Raw genomic sequence first — 27,090 nt, 5'->3', positions numbered from 1 at the left:
CAACCAACTCGAAACAAGAACCCACAAAACACAAAGGAAAACCCGACAGATTAAATATGGCTCCCAATCAGAGACAACCAGCAACCAGCTGACACTCGTTGCCTCTGATTGGGAGTCACTCAGGCCAACATAGAAATAGGGAACATAGATCTACACACCCTGGCTCAACATAACAGTGTCCCCAGAGCCAGGGCGTGACAGTCTTACTCACATCTGCTACGGAGAACAAGATCACACAGTCGTCCGGAACAGCTAGTGTTCTCATTCATGGTTCAATGTTGCTCGCCTTAAAGCGAGCATAGAAGGCATTTAGCTCATTTGGTAGCCTCCAGTCACTGGTCAGCTTGCGGTTGGGTTTCCCTTTGTAGTCCATGATAGTTGGCAAGCCCTGCCACATCTGACTAGCGGCTTGCTTGCCTCTCTCGTGCCGTCTCTTCCTCTTTCGAGTCCCGGGGATTAGGGCCTGGTCTGGGAGTAAGCGGAACATCCAGAGCTGCCGACTCATTGAAAAAGAAATTGTCATCCGAATCGAGGTTAGTTGTGCTGATGTCCAGAAGCTGTTTTCAGTCATAGGATATTATGGCGGCGACATTATGTACAAAAGAAAATTAAGATCAGCGTAAAAAACAGAAAACCGAAAATTGCAGAATTTGTCAGGAGCCCCGAAAACGCCTGCTATCTATGTAGTCCCCTGTAGCTCAGTTGGTGGAGCATGGCGTTAGCAACGCCAGGGTTGTGGGTTCGTTTCCCACGGGGGGCCAGTATGAAAAATGTATGCACTCACTAACTGTAAGTCGCTCTGGATAAGAGCGTCTGCTAAATGACTAAAAATGAGAGAGACTAGCATATAGCTGTTAGACTAGTTTAAGAGAGAGTAGAATTGGGTGTTAGATAGATTTTAGCAGACGCTCTTATCCAGAGAGACTTACAGTTAGTGAGTGCATACATTTTTCATACTGACCCCCCGTGGGAATCGAACCCACAACCCTGGCGTTGCAAGCGCCATGCTCTACCAACTGAGCTACAGGAGGCCTCTCTTAAACTAGTCCAACAGCTATATGCGAGTCTCTCTAAACTAGTCCAACAGCTATATGCTAGTCTCTCTAAACTAGTCCAACAGCTATATGCTAGTCTCTAAACTAGTCCAACAGCTATATGCTAGTCTCTCTAAACTAGTCCAGCAGCTATATGATAGTCTCTCTAAACTAGTCCAGCAGCTATATGCTAGTCTCTCTAAACTAGTCCAGCAGCTATATGCTAGTCTCTCTAAACTGGTCCAACAGCTATATGCTAGTCTCTCTAAACTGGTCCAACAGCTATATGCTAGTCTCTCTAAACTAGTCCCAGCAGCTATATGCTAGTCTCTCTAAACTAGTCCAGCAGCTATATGCTAGTCTCTCTAAACTAGTCCAGCAGCTATATGCTAGTCTCTCTAAACTGGTCCAACAGCTATATGCTAGTCTCTCTAAACTAGTCCAGCAGCTATATGCTAGTCTCTCTAAACTAGTCCAGCAGCTATATGCTAGTCTCTCTAAACTAGTCCAGCAGCTATATGCTAGTCTCTCTAAACTAGTCCAACAGCTATATGCTAGTCTCTCTAAACTAGTCCAACAGCTATATGCTAGTCTCTCTAAACTAGTCCAGCAGCTATATGCTAGTCTCTCTAAACTGGTCCAACAGCTATATGCTAGTCTCTCTAAACTAGTCCAACAGCTATATGCTAGTCTCTCTAAACTAGTCCAACAGCTATATGCTAGTCTCTCTAAACTAGTCCAGCAGCTATATGCTAGTCTCTCTAAACTAGTCCAGCAGCTATATGCTAGTCTCTCTAAACTAGTCCCAGCAGCTATATGCTAGTCTCTCTAAACTAGTCCAACAGCTATATGCTAGTCTCTCTAAACTAGTCCAGCAGCTATATGCTAGTCTCTCTAAACTAGTCCAGCAGCTATATGCTAGTCTCTCTAAACTAGTCCAGCAGCTATATGATAGTCTCTCTAAACTAGTCCAACAGCTATATGATAGTCTCTCTAAACTAGTCCAACAGCTATATGCTAGTCTCTCTAAACTAGTCCAGCAGCTATATGCTAGTCTCTCTAAACTAGTCCAGCAGCTATATGCTAGTCTCTCTAAACTAGTCCAGCAGCTATATGATAGTCTCTCTAAACTAGTCCAGCAGCTATATGATAGTCTCTCTAAACTAGTCCAGCAGCTATATGCTAGTCTCTCTAAACTAGTCCAACAGCTATATGCTAGTCTCTCTAAACTAGTCCAGCAGCTATATGCTAGTCTCTCTAAACTAGTCCAGCAGCTATATGCTAGTCTCTCTAAACTAGTCCAGCAGCTATATGCTAGTCTCTCTAAACTAGTCCAACAGCTAATGCCTACCCATTCCTCTCAGTCTCTCCTGTTGTCTGTTGTCAGGTTCGTCAGCGTTTGAGCAGCAGCCCATCCGTGTGTAGCTTCAGTCTAACTTCAGGAGCAGCTGAGAAATAATTAATTCACCCACCGATAGCAGCTAGCTAGCTGCAGTGTCAGTCTGTGTTAGCTCTGTGTTTGTGATTTAAACAGGATTTGAACCGTCCACTTCATCACCAAGATGGCTGGTCATTTAGCAGGTTGCCTGATGACAGGGGCAGTTGGGAAAGTGTTGGAGGGATGTACTGTAGGTTCTTCTGAATGGGTCTGGGACGGGCTGTTGAGTTTGATACTGTATGTATTATGTATTTGAAGTTAATGTGTAGAAGTGTGTGTGTGTCTGTGTGTGTGTGTGTCTGTGAGTGTGTGCTTGTTAGCACTGAGTAAAGTGGGTCACTCCCCCCCACAGCAAGCTCCACACTGTTCCCCCCTCTCTCTCTCTCTCTCTCTCTCTCTCTCTCTCTCTCTCTCTCTCTCTCTCGCTCTCTCTCTCGCTCTCTCTATCTTTCTCTCTCTCTCTAGTGTTGAACTGACTGTCAGATCCTTTTAAGTGGCAGGCTTAGTGTTGTCGGAAGAGAGGGAGGAAGAGAAGGAGAGACAACAACACGAGGGAGGAGGGGAATTAGCTGACTGTCACGCCGGCTTGAGCTGTGGAGGAGAGAGGGATGGAAGGAAGGGAGAGAGAGAGAGAAACATAGAAAGAGAGAGAGAGAGAGAGAGAGAGAGAGAGAGAGCTAGAGAGAGAGAGAGAGAGAGAGAGAGAGAGAGAGAGAGAGAGAGAGAGAGAGAGAGAGAGAGAGAGAGAGAGAGAGAGAGAGAGAGAGAGAGAGAGAGAGAGAGAGAGATGTTGAGGGGTTTGTCAAAACCCTTAGCAGTCATCATTATGAAAGCTAGTCAGGCAGGAGACTATGTCTGTGCCATTAAAACTGTGTTGATGATGAAGAATGTAATTCCACAAGGATACAGAGTTCTTCAGGGTCCAGTCCTTACTCTTCTCCCTTTACATGTTCAGGACGTCTTTCACTGTTTGAAGATTATACGATATGATAGGGATGATTAGTGCCTAAAGACAAACCTGTAGACCGGCTTGATTCGGTCTAATGTTTTTTTTTACATTGGATAAAAGTAGAGACTCAGAGCTAGAAAATAGTATATCATACACTACAGTTGAGGAACAATGGGAAAGTAATTCTGCTTTGAAAGTTGATAAACCTGTAACCCCACCTTTTGAGAAAATGGCCCTTGATTGTTTTGGAGAGCTCTTCTTTGTCAACATCAGGCCTGGGCCTGTATGCGGCCCGCGATCTGATTCAATACGGCCCGCGACCTGATTCAATATGGCCCGCGACCTGATTCAATGCGGCCCGCGACCTGATTCAATGCGGCCCGCGACCTGATTCAATGCGGCCCGCGACCTGATTCAAATGCGGCCCGCGACCTGATTCAATGCGTCCCGCGACCTGATTCAATGCGGCCCGCGACCTGATTCAAATGCGGCCCGCGACCTGATTCAATGCGTCCCGCGACCTGATTCAATATGGCCCGCGACCTGATTCAATGCGGCCCGCGACCTGATTCAATGCGGCCCGCGACCTGATTCAAATGCGGCCCGCGACCTGATTCAATGCGTCCCGCGACCTGATTCAATATGGCCCGCGACCTGATTCAATGCGGCCCGCGACCTGATTCAATACGGCCCGCGACCTGATTCAATGCGGCCCGCGACCTGATTCAATGCGGCCCGCGACCTGATTCAAATGCGGCCCGCGACCTGATTCAATGCGGCCCGCGACCTGATTCAATGCGGCCCGCGACCTGATTCAATACGGCCCGCGACCTGATTCAATGCGGCCCGCGACCTGATTCAATGCGGCCCGCGACCTGATTCAAATGCGGCCCGCGACCTGATTCAATGCGGCCCGCGACCTGATTCAATATGGCCCGCGACCTGATTCAATGCGGCCCGCGACCTGATTCAATACGGCCCGCGGAATCATGCTCAGATCACATAAAGGATTTGCGATAGTAAAGTTTTGAAAAACGTATTTGTTATTCAAATTAAAAGCCCAATGAACACTCGCCTTTGTGTAATGATTTAACTCCCACCGCTTGTGGCCCTCCAGGCCTGGTCTACACCCATTCAGCATCGTTCACACCCTCTTAAGCTTTAGCCCCACCCATCTCTTTAAGGATTCACATGTGAGGCCATGTGCTAAACAGAGTGAGTAGTTTAGTAAACAACCAAAGATTTCAAGACTAAAAGTGGTAAAAGTGTTAGCATACAATAAGGAAAAACTCCAGGTAAAAATACACTTTTTCTAGTCCTTGGCCTATATCCTAATCTGACTTTGGTGCAGGTCATGTTGTTCTTCACATTACAGTCTCTGGTAAACACACACTATATCAAATAAAATCAAAGTTTATTTGTCACATGCACAGGATACAGAAGGTGTAAACCAGGGGTGTCAAACGTACGGCCCGCGGGCCGGATCAGGCCCGCAAACGGGTTTAATCCGGCCCGCGAGATGATTAAAAAAAAATAATACAAAAAAATAAAAATAATAATGTTAAGTATAAAAATGCGCTGCAATTTTTCAATAAAATAAACTGCTGTTCCAATTGCGTCCACTGGATGGCGCAATAGCAATTGTGTTAAGCAAGCAAACTGTTTATACTGGGGCAGAGCAAGTAGGTCAAGCACGTGCAGCCAATGAGCTACTTTGTTTTGCCCGCGATATTTATTACGGCTTCTACTTTTAACATTATGTGCTTTGGCACCCTCATTGCCCCAATATGTCTCTGTCAAAAAAGAGAAAAGTGGACGCAGAGTGCAGAGTGTTCCAAGAAAAATGGTCATCCTATTTAATCACGGAATTGAATGGGAAAGCTGTATGTTTGGTGTGTTCAGAGCATGTTGCAGTGCTGAAAGAATATAACCTTCGTCGCCACTATGTGAGTCTTCATGCCGACAAATATGACAACTTTCAAGGACAGCGGAGATGAGAGAAGGTGAATGAACTGTTGGCGGGTCTGAAGAAACAGCAGTCTGTGTTTACTCACAGCCGAGACATCAGTGACGCTGCAGTGAAAGCTAGCTACCTCATTGCTAATGAAATCGCAGTGGCTTCAAAACCATTTAGTGAGGGTGAATTTGTAAAAACATGCATGATGAAGGCAGCGGAGATTGTGTGCCCTGAAAAGCGGCAGGCTTTTGCAAATATCAGCCTGACAAGATCATATATCAGCCTGTGGTCCTCTGTAGCTCAGCTGGTAGAGCACGGCGCTTGTAACGCCAAGGTAGTGGCTTCGATCCCCGGGACCACCCATACACAAAAAAATAAATTATGCACGCATGACTGTAAGTCGCTTTGGATAAAAGCGTCTGCTAAATGGCTTTATAAATAAATAAATAAAACAAGAAACACAGTTGCAGACAGGATTTCCGATCTTTCAGTGGATTTGGACAGCCAGTTGAAGCAAAAAGTAAAGTCATTTATTGCGTTTTCGGTTGCAATTGATGAAAGCACGGACATTACAGATGTTGCACAACTGGCCATTTTTTCATCCGCGGAGTTGATGACACATTGACCGTCACCGAGGAGTTCGTGGAGTTGGTGCCGATGACAGATACAACGACAGCAGCTGATATTTTTACCGCACTCGTCGGCGCGCTGGACAGGGTCGGAGTGGACTGGTCCCACGCTGTCAGCCTGGCTACAGATGGTGCGCCCTCAATGATCGGGAAAAAAGCAGGCGTTGTGACAAAGTTCAGAGAGAAAGTGCAATCTGCAAATGGAGGACGTGATTTTTTGACTTTTCACTGTATTTTGCACAAGGAGGCTTTGTGTTGCAAGTCATTAAAGATGGATAACGTCATGAAGGTGGTCATCCAAACTGTTAATTTCATCCGATCCAGAAGCCTGAATCACCGTCAGTTTGACAGCCTTCTCAGAGAGAAAGACCACATCTATGGCCTGCCATACCACACTGAGGTAAGATGGTTAAGCCGAGGTGCTGTGCTGAGGCGTTTCTTTGATTTACGAGAAGAAATTGAACAGTTCATGGAAGAAAAGGGCAAACCAGTGTTAGAATTTCATTCCGCAGAATGGATGCCGGACCTTGCATTTATGGTGGATGTTACAGAGCACCTGAATAACTTGAACAAACAGCTGCAAGGGCGCAACAAAGTTGTCACGCAGTATTATGACAGCATACGTTCTTTCAAGTTGAAGCTGTCATTGTGGGAGACGCAACTTGCCGGTGGTGATGCAGCTCACTTCCCCTGTCTGAAAAATGTGTGCGCGACCCAACATGTGGCAGACATGAAGCGGTTCAAAGATAAAATAACGGGACTGTTACGGGAGTTTGAGCAACGCTTTCAGATTTATGTTTATATGTTTTTATGTTGATGTGCTATTGTTTTTAATTGATTTTATTTTATTTGTATATTTAACCTATTCTTGACTCTGTGGTTCTTGCACTTGTTTGGGGAACAGGATTTCATTATTTTTATCTACATTTCTGCCTGAGAAATGACACCCTGATATAGTTCTGTGATCTGTGAAACAGTTCTGTTAATCACTGAGGCATTGTGTGTTTGTGTGTTCTTTTTCTTTAGAATTTTCAAATAAACTTGACGTGTTTTATGATTAATAGTGATGTTGTGCTTGTACTATTTTGGACACACTGTCCTCAGGCTCCAGCTTTATGTTGTATGTTGATCGTATTAAAACAAAGAAAACAATCTGAAGTTGTTGTTTTTAAGTTATATATACCATGATTTTTCCGGTCCGGCCCACTTGGGAATAGATTTTCCTCCATGTGGCCCCTGAGCTAAAATGAGTTTGACACCCCTGGTGTAAACGGTACAGTGAAATGGTGACTTGCATAGTAGCAATATCAAAAACAGAAAGTGTTCAGATAAAAATATTTTATAAATATCTTATAATTATTAGATAATGCTTACCCGACACACTTGTCTAAACTGATGGATCATGTGAAGGAAATGCTATAACCACTCCCCCAGCCACATCTAGCTAAGTGGATGGGTCACTATTTTCTAGACCTGTTCACATGTTGTTTGTAGCTACATCTTGTTTGGCCAGCGTTGTGTCAAGTCACTCCGGTTCACACTGACCGTGGCATGTGCAGAAAGTAGCCCATCACTTTTCCCAACTGATCTGTCGATAGCGCCCGCTAAATTCAAGGCTTCAATGTTGTTAGAAAAGTAGCAAAACTGGTAGTTCTCGATGGCTAACGTTATATATTTCAAGTCTTTTTCCGTGGCTAAACCAACTAGGCTCGTATTTAACAGTTTTATTCGTATTTACGGATGGAATACACGTTTGTTATTAAAGCACATGCAAGGTCACATGTTCCAGAAGGCATTTCTGCCAAAAAAGGCATTTTGATAAAAAATAAATGTTTACGTTCAAATGCCTTTGCTGTGAAGTAGTGACGCGCGACCTAGTTTTCTGAAACGAGCCACAGATGTAGTCGCTCAACAGAAAAGGTAACTAACCAAGGAGTCACCTCTACAACCAAACCAAAACAGAAGGGATTTCAAACCTGAATGTTGCCAGTGAAATGGCGCTGGAGGAGATGGCTGCCATTTTACGGTCTCCTGAACAATTGTTTTTTTTTTGCGTTATTTGTAACTTATTTTGTACATAATGTTTCTGCCACCGTCTCTTACGACCGAAAATAGCTTCTGGATATCAGGACAGCGATTACTCACCTCCTACTGGACGAAGATTATTTCTTCAACGAGTCGGGCGCGAAGGATTTACTTCAGACACCCGACAAGGCCCAAATCCCCGTCATTCGCAGGAGAAAGAGACGGAGATATCGGGGACGTAGGTCGGGGTGCCTTGTAAGGATCCGGCGGGGAGTGGGTAAACTGCCTCTTCCATCAGTCCTATTAGCCAACGTACAATCATTGGATAACAAAATTGACGAGCTACGATCACGAATATCCGACCAACGGGACATTAAAAACTGTAATATCTTATGTTTCACCGAGTCGTGGCTGAACAACGACACGGACAATATACAGCTGGCGGGATATACGCTACATCGGCAGGATAGAACGGCTGACTCCGGTAAGACAAGGGCTGGCGGTCTGTGTATATTTGGAAACAACAGCTGGTGCACAAAATCTAATATTAAGGAAGTTTCGAGGTTTTGCTCACCTGAGGTAGAGTATCTCATGATAAGCTGTAGACCACACTATCTACCAAGAGGGTTTTCATCTATATTTTTCGTAGCTGTCTATTTACCACCACAAACCGATGCTGGCACTAAGATTGCACTCAATGAGCTGTATAAGGCCATAAGCAAACAGGAAAATGCTCATCCAGAGGCGGTGCTCCTAGTGGGCGGGGACTTTAATGCAGGGAAACTTAAATCCGTTCTACCTAATTTCTACCAGCATGTTAAATGTGCAACCAGAGGAAAAAAAACTCTAGACCACCTTTACTCCACACAGAGACGTGTACAAAACTCTCCCACGCCCTCCATTTAGCAAATCTGACCATAATTCCATCCTCCTGATTCCTGCTTACAAGCAAAAACTAAAGCAGGAAGCACCAGTGACTCGGTCAATACGGAAGTGGTCAGATGATGCAGATGCTAAGCTACAGGACTGTTTTTCTAGCACAGACTGGAATATGTTCCGGGATTCTTCAGATAGCATTGAGGAGTACACCACATCAGTCACTGGCTTCATCAATAAGTGCATCGATGACGTCGTCCACACAGTGACCGTACGTACATATCCCAACCAGAAGCCATGGATTAGAGGCAACATCTGCACTGAGCTAAAGGGTAGAGCTGCCGCTTTCAAGGAGCGGGACATTAACCCGGACGCTTATAAGAAATCCCGCTATGCCCTCCGACGAACCATCAAACAGGCAAAGAGTCAATACAGGATTAAGATTGAATCGTACTACACCGGCTCTGATGCTCGTCGGATGTGGCAGGGCTTGCAAACTATCACAGATTACAAAGGGAAGCACATCCGCGAGCTGCCCAGTGACACAAGCCTACCAGATGAGATAAATCACTTCTATGCTCGCTTCAAGGCAAGCAACACTGAAGCATGCATGAGAGTATCAGCTGTTCCGGATGACTATGTGATCACGCTCGCCCTTCATCCTTCTTTTCCTGTAGTCCACAATCATCTCCTTTGTCTTGATCACATTGAGGGAGAGGTTGTTATCCTGGCACCACACATCCAGGTCTCTGACCTCCTCCCTATAGGCTGTCTCATCGTTGTCAGTGATCAGGTTTACCGCTGTTGTGTCATCGGCAAACTTAATGATGGTGTTGGAGTCGTGCCTGGCCATGCAGTCATGGGTGAACAGGGAGTACAGGAGGGGACTGAGCATGCACCCCTGAGGGATCCCCGTGTTGAGGATCAGCATGGGGGATGTGTTGTTACCTACCCTAACCACCTGGGGGCGGCCCGTCAGGAAGTCCAGGATCCAGTTGCAGAGGGAGGTGTTTAGTCCCAGAGTCCTTAGCTTAGTGATGAGCTTTTATGGTGTTGAATGCTGAGCTGTAGTCAATGAATAGCATTATCACGTACACTACTGGTCAAACGTTTTAGAACACGTACTCATTCAAGGGTTTTTCTTTGAAAATAATAGTGAAGACATCAAAACTATGAAATAACACATATGGAATCATGTAGTAACCCAAAAAGTGTTAAACAAATCAAAACATATTTTCAAATAGCCACCCTTTGCGTTGATGACAGCTTTGCATACTCTTGGCATTCTCTCAACCAGCTTCACCTGGATTGCTTTTCCAACAGTCTTGAAGGAGTTCCCACATATGCTGAGCACTTGTTGGCTGCTTTTCCTTCACTGCGGTCCGACTCATCCCAAACCATCTCAATTGGGTTGAGGTCGGGGGATTGTGGAGGCCAGGTCATCTGATGCAGCACTCCATCACTTTCCTTCTTGGTCAATTAGCTTATACCCCCAAGCCATAAGACTCCTGAACAGCTAATCAAATGGCTACCCGGACTATTGCATTGTTGCCCCCCCCGCCTTTACGCTTCTGCTACTCTCTGTTTATTATCTATGCATAGTCACTTCAACTATACATACATGTACCTATTACCTCAATTACCTTGACTAACCGGTGCCCCAGCACATTGACTCTGTACCGGTACCCCCTGTATATAGCCTGTATATAGACTCAGTACCGGTACCCCCATTATACTTTTATTTTTTACTTATCTATTGTTTACTTAACACTTATTTTTCTTAAAACTGCATTGTTGGTTAAGGGCTTGTAAGTCAGCATTTCACTGTAAGGTCTACACCTGTTGTATTCGGCGCATATGACAAATAAAAGTTGATTTGATTTGAACAGGTCGTTCTTAGGAACTATCTTGAAAATACAGGGATGCTGAAAATGCTTTATACATAATTCTATCAGCGTCATGTTAAAGGAGATAGACCTGATTAGTGAGGACGTTAGTGGCACTCTGAATCACAGTTGACATGGTAGAGAAGATAGTGAGTTTTACACTGTGGTCAGAAATTTACATTTTAGTCATTTAGCAGACGCTCTTATCCAGAGCAACTTACAGTTAGTGAGTGCATACATTTTTTATTCATTTTATTTATTTATTTTCATACTGGCCCCCTGTGGGAATCAAACCCACAACCCTGGCGTTGCAAACGCCATGCTCTACCAACTGAGCTACATCCCAGACAATTTCAATCGGAGAGGAAAGGAGGAGAGGAGAGGAGAGGAGAGGATGAGAGAGCAGTTTGTCTCAACTCTCTCTGTTCCATTAGTCAACCAACAGCACATAGTTTCAGTAAAGGAAGTCAACTAACAGCACATAGTTTCAGTAAAGGAAGTCAACTAACAGCACATAGTTTCAGTAAAGGAAGTCAACTAACAGCACATAGTTTCAGTAAAGGAAGTCAACTAACAGCACATAGTTTCAGTAAAGGAAGTCAACTAACAGCACATAGTTTCAGTAAAGGAAGTCAACTAACAGCACATAGTTTCAGTGTTATCCTTTTTCAAAACCTTTCCTTTGCTGTCCTTCTTTGTTCTCTCAAAAATGTCCCCCTCTGTTTCCTCCCTCCCTCCCTCTCTTTCCCTCCTTCCCTCCCCTCCTCCCTTAGGAGCTGAATGAGCTGTAGGAGCTGAAGGAGTAGGAGCTGTAGGAGTAGGAGCTGTAGGAGCAGGAGCTGTAGGAGTAGGAGCTGTAGGAGCAGGAGCTGTAGGAGCTGAAGGAGTAGGAGCTGTAGGAGTAGGAGCTGTAGGAGCAGGAGCTGTAGGAGTAGGAGCTGTAGGAGCAGGAGCTGTAGGAGCAGGAGCTGTAGGAGCTGAAGGAGTAGGAGCTGAAGGAGTAGGAGCTGTAGGAGTAGGAGCTGAAGGAGTAGGAGCTGTAGGAGTAGGAGCTGTAGGAGCAGGAGCTGTAGGAGCTGTAGGAGTAGGAGCTGTAGGAGTAAATAATATAATAATATGCCATTTAGCAGACGCTTTTATCCAAAGCGACTTACAGTCATGTGTGCATACATTTTTGTGTATGGGTGGTCCCGGGGATCGAACCCACTACCCTGGCGTTACAAGCACCGTGCTCTACCAGCTGAGCTACAGAGGACCACCCTGTAGGAGTAGGAGCTGTAGGAACTGAAGGAGTAGGAACTGAAGGAGTAGGAGCTGTAGGAGTAGGAGCTGTAGGAGTAGGAGCTGTAGGAACTGAAGGAGTAGGAACTGAAGGAGTAGGAGCTGTAGGAGTAGGAGCTGTAGGAGTAGGAGCTGTAGGAACTGAAGGAGTAGGAACTGAAGGAGTAGGAGCTGTAGGAGTAGGAGCTGTAGGAGTAGGAGCTGTAGGAACTGAAGGAGTAGGAGCTGAAGGAGTAGGAGCTGTAGGAACTGAAGGAGTAGGAGCTGAAGGAGTAGGAGCTGTAGGAGTAGGAGCTGTAGGAACTGAAGGAGTAGGAACTGAAGGAGTAGGAGCTGTAGGAGTAGGAGCTGTAGGAACTGAAGGAGTAGGAACTGAAGGAGTAGGAGCTGTAGGAGTAGGAGCTGTAGGAGTAGGAGCTGTAGGAACTGAAGGAGTAGGAACTGAAGGAGTAGGAGCTGTAGGAGTAGGAGCTGTAGGAGTAGGAGCTGTAGGAACTGAAGGAGTAGGAACTGAAGGAGTAGGAGCTGTAGGAGTAGGAACTGAAGGAGTAGGAACTGAAGGAGTAGGAACTGTAGGAGTAGGAGCTGTAGGAGTAGGAGCTGTAGGAGTAGGAGCTGTAGGAACTGAAGGAGTAGGAACTGAAGGAGTAGGAGCTGTAGGAGTAGGAGCTGTAGGAGTAGGAGCTGTAGGAACTGAAGGAGTAGGAACTGAATGAGTAGGAGCTGTAGGAGTAGGAGCTGTAGGAACTGAAGGAGTAGGAGCTGAAGGAGTAGGAGCTGTAGGAGTAGGAGCTGTAGGAGTAGGAGCTGTAGGAACTGAAGGAGTAGGAGCTGAATGAGTAGGAGCTGTAGGAGTAGGAGCTGTAGGAACTGAAGGAGTAGGAACTGAAGGAGTAGGAACTGTAGGAGTAGGAGCTGTAGGAGTAGGAGCTGTAGGAGTAGGAGCTGTAGGAACTGAAGGAGTAGGAGCTGTAGGAGTAGGAGCTGTAGGAGTAGGAGCTGTAGGAGTAGGAGCTGTAGGAACTGAAGGAGTAGGAACTGAATGAGTAGGAGCTGTAGGAGTAGGAGCTGTAGGAACTGAAGGAGTAGGAGCTGAAGGAGTAGGAGCTGTAGGAGTAGGAGCTGTAGGAGTAGGAGCTGTAGGAACTGAAGGAGTAGGAGCTGAAGGAGTAGGAGCTGTAGGAGTAGGAGCTGTAGGAACTGAAGGAGTAGGAACTGAAGGAGTAGGAGCTGTAGGAGTATGAGCTGTAGGAGTAGGAGCTGTAGGAGCTGAAGGAGTAGGAACTGAAGGAGTAGGAGCTGAAGGAGTAGGAGCTGAAGGAGTAGGAGCTGTAGGAGTAGGAGCTGTAGGTTTGTCCCTTTTTAAACTGTATCCTGAAAAGCAGAGACAAAAGCACAATGCTAGACCGTACTAACAGACAGTTCTGTATATGTATACTGTATGATATCCTACATTAGCATTTCCTGTGAGGACAGACGGTAAACAGATGACTGTGTTGGTGAACAGCGGAAGTAATATCCTATGTTTAGATGTATTAAAAATATTACATTTACATAAGTATTCAGACCCTTTACTCAGTACTTTGTTGAAGCACCTTTGGCAGCGATTACAGCCTTGAGTCTTATTGGGTATGACGCTACAAGCTTGGCACACCTGTATTTGGGGAGTTTCTCCCATTCTTCTCTGCAGATCCTCTCAAGCTCTGTCAGGTTGGATGGGGAGCGTCGCTGCACAGCTATTTTCAGGTCTCTCCAGAGATGTTAAGATCAGGTTCAAGTCCGGGCTCTGGCTGCGCCACTCAAGGACATTCAGAGACTTGTCCTGAAGCCACTCCTGCGTTGTCTTGGCTGTGTGCTTAGTGTCATTGTCCTGTTGGAAGGTGAACCTTCGCACCTGTCTAAGGTCCTGAGCGCTCTGGAGCAGGTTTTCATCAAGGATCTCTCTGTACTTTGCTCCGTTCATCTTTCCCTCGATCCTTACTAGTCTCTCAGTCCCTGCCGCTGAAAAACATCCCCACAGCATGATGGTGGCTGCCATCATGCTTCACCGTAGGGATGCTGCCAGGTTTCCTCTAGACGTGACGCTTGGCATTCAGGCCAAAGAGTTCAATCTTGGTTTCATCAGACCAGAGAATCTTGTTTCTTATGGTCTGAGTCCTTCAGCTCAAACTCAAAGCAGCTGTCATATGCCTTTTACTGAGAAGTGGCTTCCATCTGGCCACTCTACCATTAAGGCCTGATTGGTGGAGTGCTGCAGAGATGGTTGTCCTTCTGGAAGGTTCTCCCATCTCCACAGAGAAACTCTAGAGCTCTGTCAGAGTGACCATCAGGTTCTTGGTCACCTCCCTGACCAAGGCCCTTCTCCCCCGATTGCTCAGTTTGGCCAGGCGGCCAGCTCTAGGAAGAGTCTTGGTGGTTCCAAACTTCTTCTATTTAAAAATGATGGAGGCCACTGTGTTCTTGGGGACCTTCAATGCTGTGGAAATGTTTTGGTACCCTTCCCCAGATCTGTGCCTCGACACAGTCCTGTCTCGGAGCTCTATGGACAATTCCTTCGACCTCATGGCTTGGTTTTTGCTCCGAAATGCACTGTCAACTGTGGGACCTTATGTAGACAGGTGTGTGCCTTTCCAAGCTCAATTTCAAGTCTCATAGCAAAGGGTCGGAATACTTATGTAAATAAGGTATTTCTGTTTTTTATTTGTAATACATTTGCAAAAATTTCTTAAAACCTGTTTTCACTTTGTCATTATGGGGTATTGTTTATAGATTGATGAGGAAAACAATAATTTAATCCATTTTAGAATAAGGCTGTAACGTAACAAAATGTGGAAAAAGGGAAGGGGTCTGAATACTTTTATGAATGCACTGTATATATGTAACTATACATTAGAAATAGATTCTGTACACTGTCCTTTCTAAGCAGTAAGTAGTGTTTTTTCTCTGAGCAGCCGGTGAAGATTCTGGTTCCAATCCAAGTGCCAATGCCATTTATCAAACTCCAGGTGGTGCTATGGTCAGATGACTTGAAAATAGAGCTCTTGAGATTCAGTGTGTCAAAGTGGAATTATGTTTTTACAAATTAATTTAAAATGAAAAGCTGAAATGTCTTGTGTAAATAAGTATTCAACCCCTTTGTTATAGCAAGCCTAAACATGTTCAAGATTAAAAATGTGCTTAACAAGTCATATAATAAGTTGCATGGACTCACTCTGTGTACAACAATAGTGTTTAACATGATTTTTGAATGACTATCTAATCTCTGTACCCCACACATACATACAATTATCTGAAAGATCCCTCAGTCGAGCAGTGAATTTCAAACACAAATTCAACCACAAAGACCAGGGAGGTTTTTCTAATGCCTTGCAAAGAAGGACAACTATTGGTAGATTGGTAAAAAAATAAAATAAAGCAGATATTGAATATCCCTTCGAGCATGATGAAGTTATTAATTACACTTTGGATGGTGTATCAATACACCCAGTCACTACAAAGATACAGGCGTCCTTCCTAACTCAGTTGCCGGAGAGGAAGGAAACGCTCAGTGATTTCACCATGAGGCCAATGGTGACTTTAAAACAGTTACAGAGTTGAATGGCTGTGATAAGAGATAACTGAGGATGGATTAACAACATTGTAGTTACTCCACAATAGCAACCTAATTGACAGAGTGAAAAGAAGGAAGCCTGTACAGAATAAAAATATTCCAAAACATGCATCCTGTCTGCAACAAGGCACTAAAGTAAAACTGCAAAAGAAATAAACTTTATGTCCTGAATACAAAGTGTTCTGTTTGGGGCAAATCCAACACAACACATCACTGAGTACCACTCTTCATATTTTCAAGCATGGTGGTAGCTGCCTCATGTTATGGGTATGCTTGTCATCGGCAAGGACTAGGGAGTTTTCTAGGATAAAAAGAAACAGAATATAGCTAAGCACAGGCAAAATCCTAGAGGAAAACCTGGTTCAGTCTGCTTTCCAACAGACACTGGGAGACAAATTCACCTTTCAGCAGGACAATAACCTTAATCACAAAGCCAAATATACACTGGAGTTGCTTACCAAGATGACATTGAATATTCCTGAGTGGCCTAGTTACAGTTTTGACTTAAATCGGCTTGACAATCTATGGCAAGACATTAAAATCGCTGTCTAGCAATGATCAACAACCAACTTGACAGAGCTTGAAGAATTTTTAAAATAATAATGTGCAAATATTGCACAATCCAGGTGTGCAAAGCTCTTAGAGACTTACCCAAGAAGACTCACAGCTATAATCACTGCAAAAGGTGATTCTAACATGTATTGACTCAGGGGTGTGAATACTTATGTAAATGAGATATTTCTGTGTTTCATTTTCAATAAATCTGCAAGCATCTCTAAAAACATGTTTCCCTTTGTCATTATGGGCTATTGTGTGTAGATGGGTGAGAAAAAAACTAATTATTTAATCCCTTTTGAATTCGGGCTGAAACACAACAAGGGGTGGAATAAGTCAAGGGGTATGAATACTTTCTGAAGACACTGTACCTAAGGAAAATGTTTGAGGGGCTCTATGCAACACCCTTAAACAATTCCCTTAGGTAAGGGAAAAGTATTCCTTAAGGGAAATCTTTAAGGGAAACACTTAAAATGTTTCATGCATGCTTTATACCAAGCCCTACCAAGAGCGAGAAATTCCTCCATTTTGGTTTGTGAGTGCTCTAAGTTTGAGAGTTCAAGAGTTCTGGAATTTCAACTGTAAGCCTGACCGACCTGTCAACTGTCTGGTGTTTCCAGCTTGGCTTTCTCCCTGGCTCTCGCTGTGTGAGGTCAGACGTGTACATGTGGTATGTTACATTCCTTCTGCTCTCAGCAAGTGTTTGGCCAGTCAGAGGAAAGTAAGCAAATACCTAGCCGTCTCCATGTTGGAAACCTCTGGAAACCATTAGGTAGAAAATGATTCCTGTTGTCTGTTATCAACTCGTGGCAGCACATGTGCTGTTTGTAAATATTAGTACCCATTCTGCATAACATTCCAAATCCAATCTTTCACGTTCTTCGTCTCCAGCCCCACATAACATAACCTCTCTCTCCATCACAACATAACATAACCTCTCTCCAGCCCCACATAACATAACCTCTCTCCATCACCACATAACATAACCTCTCTCCATCACCACATAACATAACCTCTCTCCAGCCCCACATAACATAACCTCTCTCCATCACAACATAACATAACCTCTCTCCATCCCCACATAACATAACCTCTCTACATCCCCACATAACATAACCTCTCTCCATCACCACATAACATAACCTCTCTCCATCACCACTTAACATAACCTCTCTCCATCACCACATAACATAACCTCTCTCCATCCCCACATAACATAACCTCTCTCCATCACAACATAACATAACCTCTCTCCATCACCACTTAACATAACCTCTCTCCATCCCCACATAACATAACCTCTCTCCATCCCCACATAACATAACCTCTCTCCATCACCAAATAACATAACCTCTCTCCATCCCCACATAACATAACCTCTATCCATCCCCACATAACATAACCTCTCTCCATCACCACTTAACATAACCTCTCTACATCCCCACATAACATAACCTCTCTCCATCCCCACATAACATAACCTCTCTCCATCCCCACATAACATAACCTCTCTCCATCCCCACATAACATAACCTCTCTCCATCCCCACATAACATAACCTCTCTCCATCCCCACATAACATAACCTCTCTCCATCCCCACATAACATAACCTCTCTCCATCCCCACATAACATAACCTCTCTCCATCACCACATAACATAACCTCTCTCCATCCCCACATAACATAACCTCTCTCCATCCCCACATAACATAACCTCTCTCCATCCCCACATAACATAACCTCTCTCCATCCCCACATAACATAACCTCTCTCCATCCCCACATAACATAACCTCTCTCCATCCCCACATAACATAACCTCTCTCCATCCCCACATAACATAACCTCTCTCCATCACAACATAACATAACCTCTCTCCATCACCACTTAACATAACCTCTCTCCATCCCCACATAACATAACCTCTCTCCATCCCCACATAACATAACCTCTCTCCATCCCCACATAACATAACCTCTCTCCATCACCACATAACATAACATCTATCCATCCCCACATAACATAACCTCTCTCCATCACCACTTAACATAACCTCTCTACATCCCCACATAACATAACCTCTCTCCATCCCCACATAACATAACCTCTCTCCATCCCCACATAACATAACCTCTCTCCATCCCCACATAACATAACCTCTCTCCATCCCCACATAACATAACCTCTCTCCATCCCCACATAACATAACCTCTCTCCATCCCCACATAACATAACCTCTCTCCATCCCCACATAACATAACCTCTCTCCATCACCACATAACATAACCTCTCTCCATCCCCACATAACATAACCTCTCTCCATCCCCACATAACATAACCTCTCTCCATCACAACATAACATAACCTCTCTCCATCCCCACATAACATAACCTCTCTCCATCCCCACATAACATAACCTCTCTCCATCCCCACATAACATAACCTCTCTCCATCCCCACATAACATAACCTCTCTCTGCTGTCCATAACTTGACAAGTGGATTCACACGTACCCTTTTCACACTATTTTGCTGACCCAAACTGTACTGGGCTGGCTCAGATATTTTCTTGACATGCAGCACTAATCATGTGATGTTTCCCTTCTTGCAGCTGACCAATCTGGAGAAGCTAGAGGAGCGAGGCCGGGTGGAGGGACCTAAAGAAACCTGCCGCTCTCCTACACCAATGAAGTTCAGGAGTAGATCACAAGGTAGGTTAGAGAGGACGCCATGCTCTGTGGAGGGATGAATGGAGAGAGAGAGAGAGAGAGAGAGAGAGAGAGAGAGAGAGAGAGAGAGAGAGAGAGAGAGAGAGAGAGAGAGAGAGAGAGAGAGAGAGAGAGAGAGAGAGAGAGAGAGAGAGAGAGAGAGAGAGAGAGAGAGAGAGAGAGAGAGAGAGAGAGAGACAGAGACAGAGACAGAGACAGAGACAGAGACAGAGACAGAGACAGACACAGAGACACAGAGACACAGAGACACAGAGACACAGAGACAGAGACGATGTGTAATTGGGGCTTGTTGTGAAGTGTAGAGTGAAGCGTGTTCATTACACAGTCAGTCGTGCTACACAGTTAATTGCTCCAGTTGAAAACAAGGCAGGTTTACCCCATTAACTATTCAACCGTACTGAACCTGTAGGTGCCTCAGGAGATATCAAAACAACACGGATCATTCTAATGTCATACCTTGTTTGAACTTGCCGTCCTTCATTAAAAATCCATTATGGTTTGAACCACTGTCATTGACAGTAGTTAGTAAGGTTATTTTGTGTGGACACGGACAACAGGTGAGGACATAGACAACTAGACTCTGCGGTGAAGACGGAAGGAGATGATTGGCTAGTGAGACTTCCTGGTTTGTGTTTCAGGGGGCGGTAGTCGTCTGGAGTCTGTGGGAGAGGACGATGAGCTGATGGTGGAGAATGGAGAGGCGGGGAGTGACATGGTGGAGAAACCGACACGAGGCGGGCGCAAACACTCCCTGCCTCAGCAATTAGACACTGTGGGCATCCGCCAGGTCAGTAGGTCAAAGGGTACAGGAGCAGAGGTCAGGGGTCGCCAGGTCAGTCTCCGGTGGATGGTGTTATTCATGCGGGTTGCCATACACAAAGTCACTGGTTGAAATCCCACCCCTAACCCTAAACGTAGCCAATCACATCCAACCCAAAGGCTTGTCATTATACACCAGCAGAGGTCAAAGGGTGAAGGTCAAGGAATAATGTACTTTCTCCATGGGGAACTTTCCCTTGAAGGGGAAGTGGATTAAACCTAGCTGTGGTGCTCAGCCCCTGTCGTCTGAAGACCTACTACTGTCTGCTGGGTTTCACTCCTACTTAGGGAACTAAAATACACCCCCAACCTAGCCTCTGTATACCCCATCTCCTCTCATAGAGATCTATCCATGTCTCTGACCTCTCAGTGGCTGGCTGGGCCAGGGATCCGGGGACTCCTTACAGTGGGTGGCTGGGCCAGGGATCCGGGGACTCCTCACCGTGGCTGGATGGGCTTTAAATAGGTTATACAGTAAGAGCCTGTTCTGCTCACTCCTCAGGCTGATAGATATACTGTATAGTCCCCTTGTCCCCACTAGCTGATTTGTGTGATAATAAGCCAGGCCGAGGGGCATCAAAGCCCAGACTAGCCTCTCAGCTTGGCACTCAGCCTGCCTCTCAGCCTTCCTCTCAGCTTGGCTGTCAGCTCGGCCTCTCTCCCTGCCTTTCAGCTTGGCCCCTTCTGCCTCTCCTGCTCACATCACAATGCCCTGGTTGGCTACTGCTAATTGCTGTGTTATAGGGCAGATTGACCAGACAATGTGTACTAGTTCTGGCCAGCAAGTGGCTGTAGCCTACTTATCAGTAGTAAATCAAAGGTCTATGCCTAAATGTTGTGCCTCCTCCCCCTAAATGGGGTTGTCTGGACGTACAGTTACTAGAACAAAGGCCTGTCTGATGATGCTACAGTGATGCTCTCTAATCAGTGCTGTCTCTCTCTCTCTCTCTCTCTCTCTCTCTCTCTCTCTCTCTCTCTCTCCTGTCTCTCTCTCTCTCTCTCTCTCTCTCTCTCTCTCTCTCTCTCTCTCTCTCTCTCTCTCCCCCTCTCTCTGCCTCTCTCTCTCTCCCCCTCTCTCTGCCTCTCTCTCCCTCCCCTCCTCTCTCTCTCTCTCTCTCTCTCTCTCTCTCTCTCTCTGTCTCTCTGTCTCTCTATCTATCTCTCTCTCTCTCTCTCTCTCCCCTCTCTCTCTCTCTGTCTCTCTATCTATCTCTCTCTCTCCCTCCTCTCTCTCTCTCTCTCTCTCTCTCTCTCTGTCTCTCTCTCTATCTCTCGCTCTCTGTCTCTCTCTCTCTCTCTCTCTCTCTCTCTCTCTCTCTCTCTCTCTCTCTCTCTCTCTCTCTCTCTCTCTCTCTCTCTCTCTCTCTCTCTCTCTCTCTGTCTCTCTGTCTCTCTGTCTCTCTGTCTCTCTCTCTCTCTCCCTCTCTCTCTGTCTCTCCCTGTCTCTCTTTCTCTCTCTCTCTCTGTCTCTCGGTCTCTCTCTCTCTCTCTCTCTCTCTCTCTCTCTCTCTCTCTCTCTCTCTCTCTCTCTCTCTCTCTCTCTATCTATCTATCTCTCTCTCTCTGTCTCTCTCTCTCTCTCTCTCTCTCTCTCTCTCTCTCTCTCTCTCTCTCTCTCTCTCTCTCTCTCTCTCTCTCTCTCTCTCTCTCTCTCTCTCTCTGTCTCTGTCTCTCTCTCTCTCGCTCTCTCGCTCTCAATTCAATTTCAATTCAATTAATGGGCTTTATTGGCATGGGAAACGTATGTTAACATTGCCAAAGCAAGTGAAGTAGATAATAAACAAAAGTGAAATAAACAATCAATATTAACAGTAAACATTACACTAACAAAAGTTCCAAAAGAATAAAGACATTTCAAAGTCATATTTTGTATAGATACAGTGTTGTAACACTGTGCACATAGTTAAACTACAAAAAGGAAAGTAAATAAACTCTCTCTCTCTCCCTCTCTCTCCCTCTCCCTCTCCCTCTCCCTCTCCCTCTCCCTCTCTCTCTCTCTCTCTCTCTCTCTCTCTCTCTCTCTCTCTCTCTCTCTCTCTCTCTCTCTCTCTCTCTCTCTCTCTCTCTCTCTCTCTCTCTCTCTCTCTCTCTCTCTCTCTCTCTCTCTCTCTCTCTCTCCCTCTCCCTCTCCCTCTCCCTCTCTCTCTCTCTCTCTCTCTCTCTCTCTCTCTCTCTCTCTCTCTCTCTCTCTCTCTCTCCCTCTCTCTCTCTCTCTCTCTCTCTCTCTCTCTCTCTCTCTCTCTCTCTCTCTCTCTCTCTCTCTCTGTAGGAGTATCAGATAGTTAAGAAATCAGCTCGCTCCCTGAGCACCTTTCAAGTGGAGTCTCCATGGCGACTGGCCCAGCCATCTATTATCTCCAACATAGTCCTAATGAAAGGACAGGGAAAGGTGAGCATCCACACACACACACACACCGCACTGCACGCACATATACGCACGCCACACGCCACACACAGGCCCCAAACACACAGGCCCCACACACACTGCACACCACATTAGCCGTCACACGGATCCCACTTCTGACACCATATGCGCCCTCCCTCCCAGGATGTGACTGAATGGTGTTTATTTATTTGTTGTCTTTCACCATAGTAAGTAAACATCCTTCTCTCACCCCCAGACATACAGTGCTTCATGCTAAACATCAGACCTGGAAACAGAGAAGCATGACATTGGAATTGAGTTGTATATTATAGAAGTAACATCATATTCCTCTTGGTAGATTTTAGTCAGACGAAGTGGTAGGCTATGTATTCTTGAAAGCGTGATACAGTGTCACAGTGAATGTGTTTGCAATGTTGAAACCCTCTGCAGGGTCTACTGAAGCCAAGTCCTTTCATGTGTTTGTGTTTTGTGTGTGTGGTTGGGCACGTACCTGGTACGCACATGTCATGAGTCGGACTTTCTGTCAGTCAGTCATGCAGTTTGGCTCTGAATGAAGTTTCTGGTTTAGGCCCCGGGGTTCAGACAGTATTGTTGGTAGTTGGTACTGCTCTGTGGTTGTGGAAACCTTTGTTGTGCGTCTGTTAGGGGCTGGGGTTCAGCATCGTCGGTGGTCAGGACTCTGCCCGAGGAAGGATGGGGATCTTCGTCAAGACTATCTTCCCTAACGGAGCAGCGGTCGCAGATGGAAGACTGAAAGAGGGAGATGAGATTCTGGAGGTGAATGGAGACTCTCTCCAGGGCCTAACCCACCAGCAGGCCATCCATACCTTCAAGGTAAGCAGCAGTCTGGGTTAGGGTTAGGAATAGGGTTAGGAGTAAGGTTTAGGCCATCCAGACCTTCAAGGTAAGCAGCAGTCTGGGTTAGGGTTAGGAATAGGGTTAGGAGTAAGGTTTAGGCCATCCAGACCTTCAAGGTAAGCAGCAGTCTGGGTTAGGGTTAGGAATAGGGTTAGGAGTAAGGTTTAGGCCATCCAGACCTTCAAGGTAAGCAGCAGTCTGGGTTAGGGGTTAGGAATAGGGTTAGGAGTAAGGTTTAGGCCATCCAAACCTTCAAGGTAAGCAGCAGTCTGGGTTAGGGTTAGGAATAGGGTTAGGAGTAAGGTTTAGGCCATCCAGACCTTCAAGGTAAGCAGCAGTCTGGGTTAGGGTTAGGAATAGGGTTAGGAGTAAGGTTTAGGCCATCCAGACCTTCAAGGTAAGCAGCAGTCTGGGTTAGGGTTAGGAATAGGGTTAGGAGTAAGGTTTAGGCCATCCAGACCTTCAAGGTAAGCAGCAGTCTGGGTTAGGGTTAGGAATAGGGTTAGGAGTAAGGTTTAGGCCATCCAAACCTTCAAGGTAAGCAGCAGTCTGGTTAAGGTTAGTACAGGGTTAGGAGTAAGGTTTAGGCCATCCAGACCTTCAAGGTAAGCAGCAGTCTGGGTTAGGGTTAGGAATAGGGTTAGGAGTAAGGTTTAGGCCATCCAGACCTTCAAGGTAAGCAGCAGTCTGGGTTAGGGTTAGGAATAGGGTTAGGAGTAAGGTTTAGGCCATCCAAACCTTCAAGGTAAGCAGCAGTCTGGGTTAAGGTTAGTACAGGGTTAGGAGTAAGGTTTAGGCCATCCAGACCTTCAAGGTAAGCAGCAGTCTGGGTTAGGGTTAGGAAGAGGGTTAGGAGTAAGGTTTAGGCCATCCAGACCTTCAAGGTAAGCAGCAGTCTGGGTTAGGGTTAGGAATAGGGTTAGGAGTAAGGTTTAGGCCATCCAGACCTTCAAGGTAAGCAGCAGTCTGGGTTAGGGTTAGGAATAGGGTTAGGAGTAAGGTTTAGGCCATCCAGACCTTCAAGGTAAGCAGCAGTCTGGGTTAGGGTTAGGAATAGGGTTAGGAGTAAGGTTTAGGCCATCCAGACCTTCAAGGTAAGCAGCAGTCTGGGTTAGGGGTTAGGAATAGGGTTAGGAGTAAGGTTTAGGCCATCCAGACCTTCAAGGTAAGCAGCAGTCTGGGTTAGGGTTAGGAATAGGGTTAGGAGTAAGGTTTAGGCCATCCAGACCTTCAAGGTAAGCAGCAGTCTGGGTTAAGGTTAGGAATAGGGTTAGGAGTAAGGTTTAGGCCATCCAGACCTTCAAGGTAAGCAGCAGTCTGGGTTAGGGTTAGGAATAGGGTTAGGAGTAAGGTTTAGGCCATCCAGACCTTCAAGGTAAGCAGCAGTCTGGGTTAGGGGTTAGGAATAGGGTTAGGAGTAAGGTTTAGGCCATCCAGACCTTCAAGGTAAGCAGCAGTCTGGGTTAGGGTTAGGAATAGGGTTAGGAGTAAGGTTTAGGCCATCCAGACCTTCAAGGTAAGCAGCAGTCTGGGTTAGGGTTAGGAATAGGGTTAGGAGTAAGGTTTAGGCCATCCAGACCTTCAAGGTAAGCAGCAGTCTGGGTTAGGGTTAGGAATAGGGTTAGGAGTAAGGTTTAGGCCATCCAGACCTTCAAGGTAAGCAGCAGTCTGGGTTAGGGTTAGGAATAGGGTTAGGAGTAAGGTTTAGGCCATCCAGACCTTCAAGGTAAGCAGCAGTCTGGGTTAGGGTTAAGCAGCAGTCTGGGTTAGGGTTAAGCAGCAGTCTGGGTTAGGGGTAAGCAGCAGTCTGGGTTAGGGTTAAGCAGCAGTCTGGGTTAGGGGTAAGCAGCAGTCTGGGTTAGGGGTAAGCAGCAGTCTGGGTTAGGGTTAAGCAGCAGTCTGGGTTAGGGTTAAGCAGCAGTCTGGGTTAGGGTTAAGCAGCAGTCTGGGTTAGGGTTAGGAATAGGGTTAGGAGTAAGGTTTAGGCCATCCAGACCTTCAAGGTAAGCAGCAGTCTGGGTTAGGGTTAAGCAGCAGTCTGGGTTAGGGTTAAGCAGCAGTCTGGGTTAGGGGTAAGCAGCAGTCTGGGTTAGGGGTAAGCAGCAGTCTGGGTTAGGGGTAAGCAGCAGTCTGGGTTAGGGTTAAGCAGCAGTCTGGGTTAGGGTTAAGCAGCAGTTTGGGTTAGGGTTAAGCAGCAGTCTGGGTTAGGGTTAGGAATAGGGTTAGGAGTAAGGTTTAGGCCATCCAGACCTTCAAGGTAAGCAGCAGTCTGGGTTAGGGTTAAGCAGCAGTCTGGGTTAGGGGTAAGCAGCAGTCTGGGTTAGGGGTAAGCAGCAGTCTGGGTTAGGGTTAAGCAGCAGTCTGGGTTAGGGTTAAGCAGCAGTCTGGGTTAGGGTTAAGCAGCAGTCTGGGTTAGGGTTAGGAATAGGGTTAGGAGTAAGGTTTAGGCCATCCAGACCTTCAAGGTAAGCAGCAGTCTGGGTTAGGGGTAAGCAGCAGTCTGGGTTAGGGTTAAGCAGCAGTCTGGGTTAGGGGTAAGCAGCAGTCTGGGTTAGGGTTAAGCAGCAGTCTGGGTTAGGGTTAAGCAGCAGTCTGGGTTAGGGTTAAGCAGCAGTCTGGGTTAGGGTTAAGCAGCAGTCTGGGTTAGGGTTAAGCAGCAGTCTGGGTTAGGGGTAAGCAGCAGTCTGGGTTAGGGTTAAGCAGCAGTCTGGGTTAGGATTAAGCAGCAGTCTGGGTTAGGGTTAAGCAGCAGTCTGGGTTAGAGTTAGGGTTAGGGTTAGGGTTAAGCAGCAGTCTGGGTTAGGGTTAAGCAGCAGTCTGGGTTAGGGTTAAGCAGCAGTCTGGGTTAGGGTTAGGGTTAGGGTTAGGGTTAGGGTTGGGGTTAGGAATAGGGTTGCACGTTTCTGGAAACATCCCATAAGTTCCCTGGGAATCCCGTTTGGATGATAACCCTTCAAAAATAAGTGGTTCATCTCTGTGGCGTTTGACCAATCAATGAGAGTCAGACCTAAATCAGAATGACTCTCTGTTGTTGTTTTGGTCTTAACACTGTGTCTCTGTGTCTTCCTCTGGTCCTGTCTCTGGTCCTGTCTCTGTGTCTTTCTCTGGTCCTGTCTCTGGTCCTGTCTCTGTGTCTTCCTCTGGTCCTGTCTCTGGTCCTGTCTCTGGTCCTGTGTCTGCGTCTTTCTCTGGTCCTGTCTCTGGTCCTGTCTCTGCGTCTTTCTCTGGTCCTGTCTCTGGTCCTGTCTCTGGTCCCCTGCAGCAGCTGAAGAAGGGTGTGGTGACTCTAACGGTACGGACGCGTCTCCGCAGCCCCAGCCTGACGCCGTGCCCCACCCCCACCCTCCTCAGCCGCTCCTCCTCCCCAAACTCCAACGCCAGCGGGGGCAACCCCATCCCCGTAACCCCCACCGTCGACGAACCCCCCGAAGCCCGCAAGGGACCCCCCGGTCCTGGCCCCAAGGACTGCATCATCATGGAGGTTACGCTCAACAAAGGTACCTGACAAAGTGGAGTTGAACTGAGTGGGGGTTTATTTCAGTTGAGTTGTTTCGCTCAGTTCAGTCGGGTGTTAGATTTGCTTTTGTCGATTTGAGTTGACATTAGTTTAGTAAGAGATGAAATACTCCATTAGAACTATTTCTTTCTAGTTCAGTGGCAATGGTAAAGAATGGTCAGGAGATGTTATGGGTATACAGTATAGCAGCCTGTCGCCAACTCCCTGTCCTGCCAGGGTACAAACCTGTTAGTCTTGGAACACAGCAAATAAATGTTTTGGGGAAATTAAGGAATAAATACCTGGAAGTGTTATTTCTCTAGCATTGATTTATCTTTAAACGGTCAATTGGCAGTTCAACAACAACAACAAAGCGGCCAACAGTTTTGGTAAACAGCTGAGGGGATGGGGGCTGGAGAAATGTAACCACTCTCAAATTCATAGACAGAGCTATGGATACAAGGACTGATCATCCATGATATCAAAATTATAGTTGAATCATGTTTTGAGGATATACAGTGTTTGTTTACAGTTGCATTGTTTACAAACATTGGGAGTCAAATA

General features: G+C 46.1%; 1 protein-coding gene across 1 annotated transcript in view; it reads left to right on the top strand.

Annotated features, from left to right (window-relative positions):
• LOC121587209 (PDZ domain-containing protein 2) overlaps window positions 1-27,090 on the top strand; it is a 246,977-nt gene that overhangs the window by 155,345 nt on the left and 64,542 nt on the right. Inside the window, exons 8-12 of the mRNA XM_045212254.1 lie at window positions 18,850-18,949; window positions 19,606-19,754; window positions 22,056-22,175; window positions 22,818-23,006; window positions 26,293-26,527. Coding sequence (XP_045068189.1) covers window positions 18,850-18,949; window positions 19,606-19,754; window positions 22,056-22,175; window positions 22,818-23,006; window positions 26,293-26,527 — 793 coding nt within the window. The remainder of the gene's footprint in view (window positions 1-18,849; window positions 18,950-19,605; window positions 19,755-22,055; window positions 22,176-22,817; window positions 23,007-26,292; window positions 26,528-27,090) is intronic.

This window comes from Coregonus clupeaformis, unplaced genomic scaffold, assembly GCF_020615455.1.
Source record: "Coregonus clupeaformis isolate EN_2021a unplaced genomic scaffold, ASM2061545v1 scaf0002, whole genome shotgun sequence".
Lineage (NCBI taxonomy): Eukaryota > Metazoa > Chordata > Actinopteri > Salmoniformes > Salmonidae > Coregonus > Coregonus clupeaformis.
Note: the sequence above shows the minus strand (reverse complement) of the source record. Positions and strands in the feature narration are given on the sequence as shown.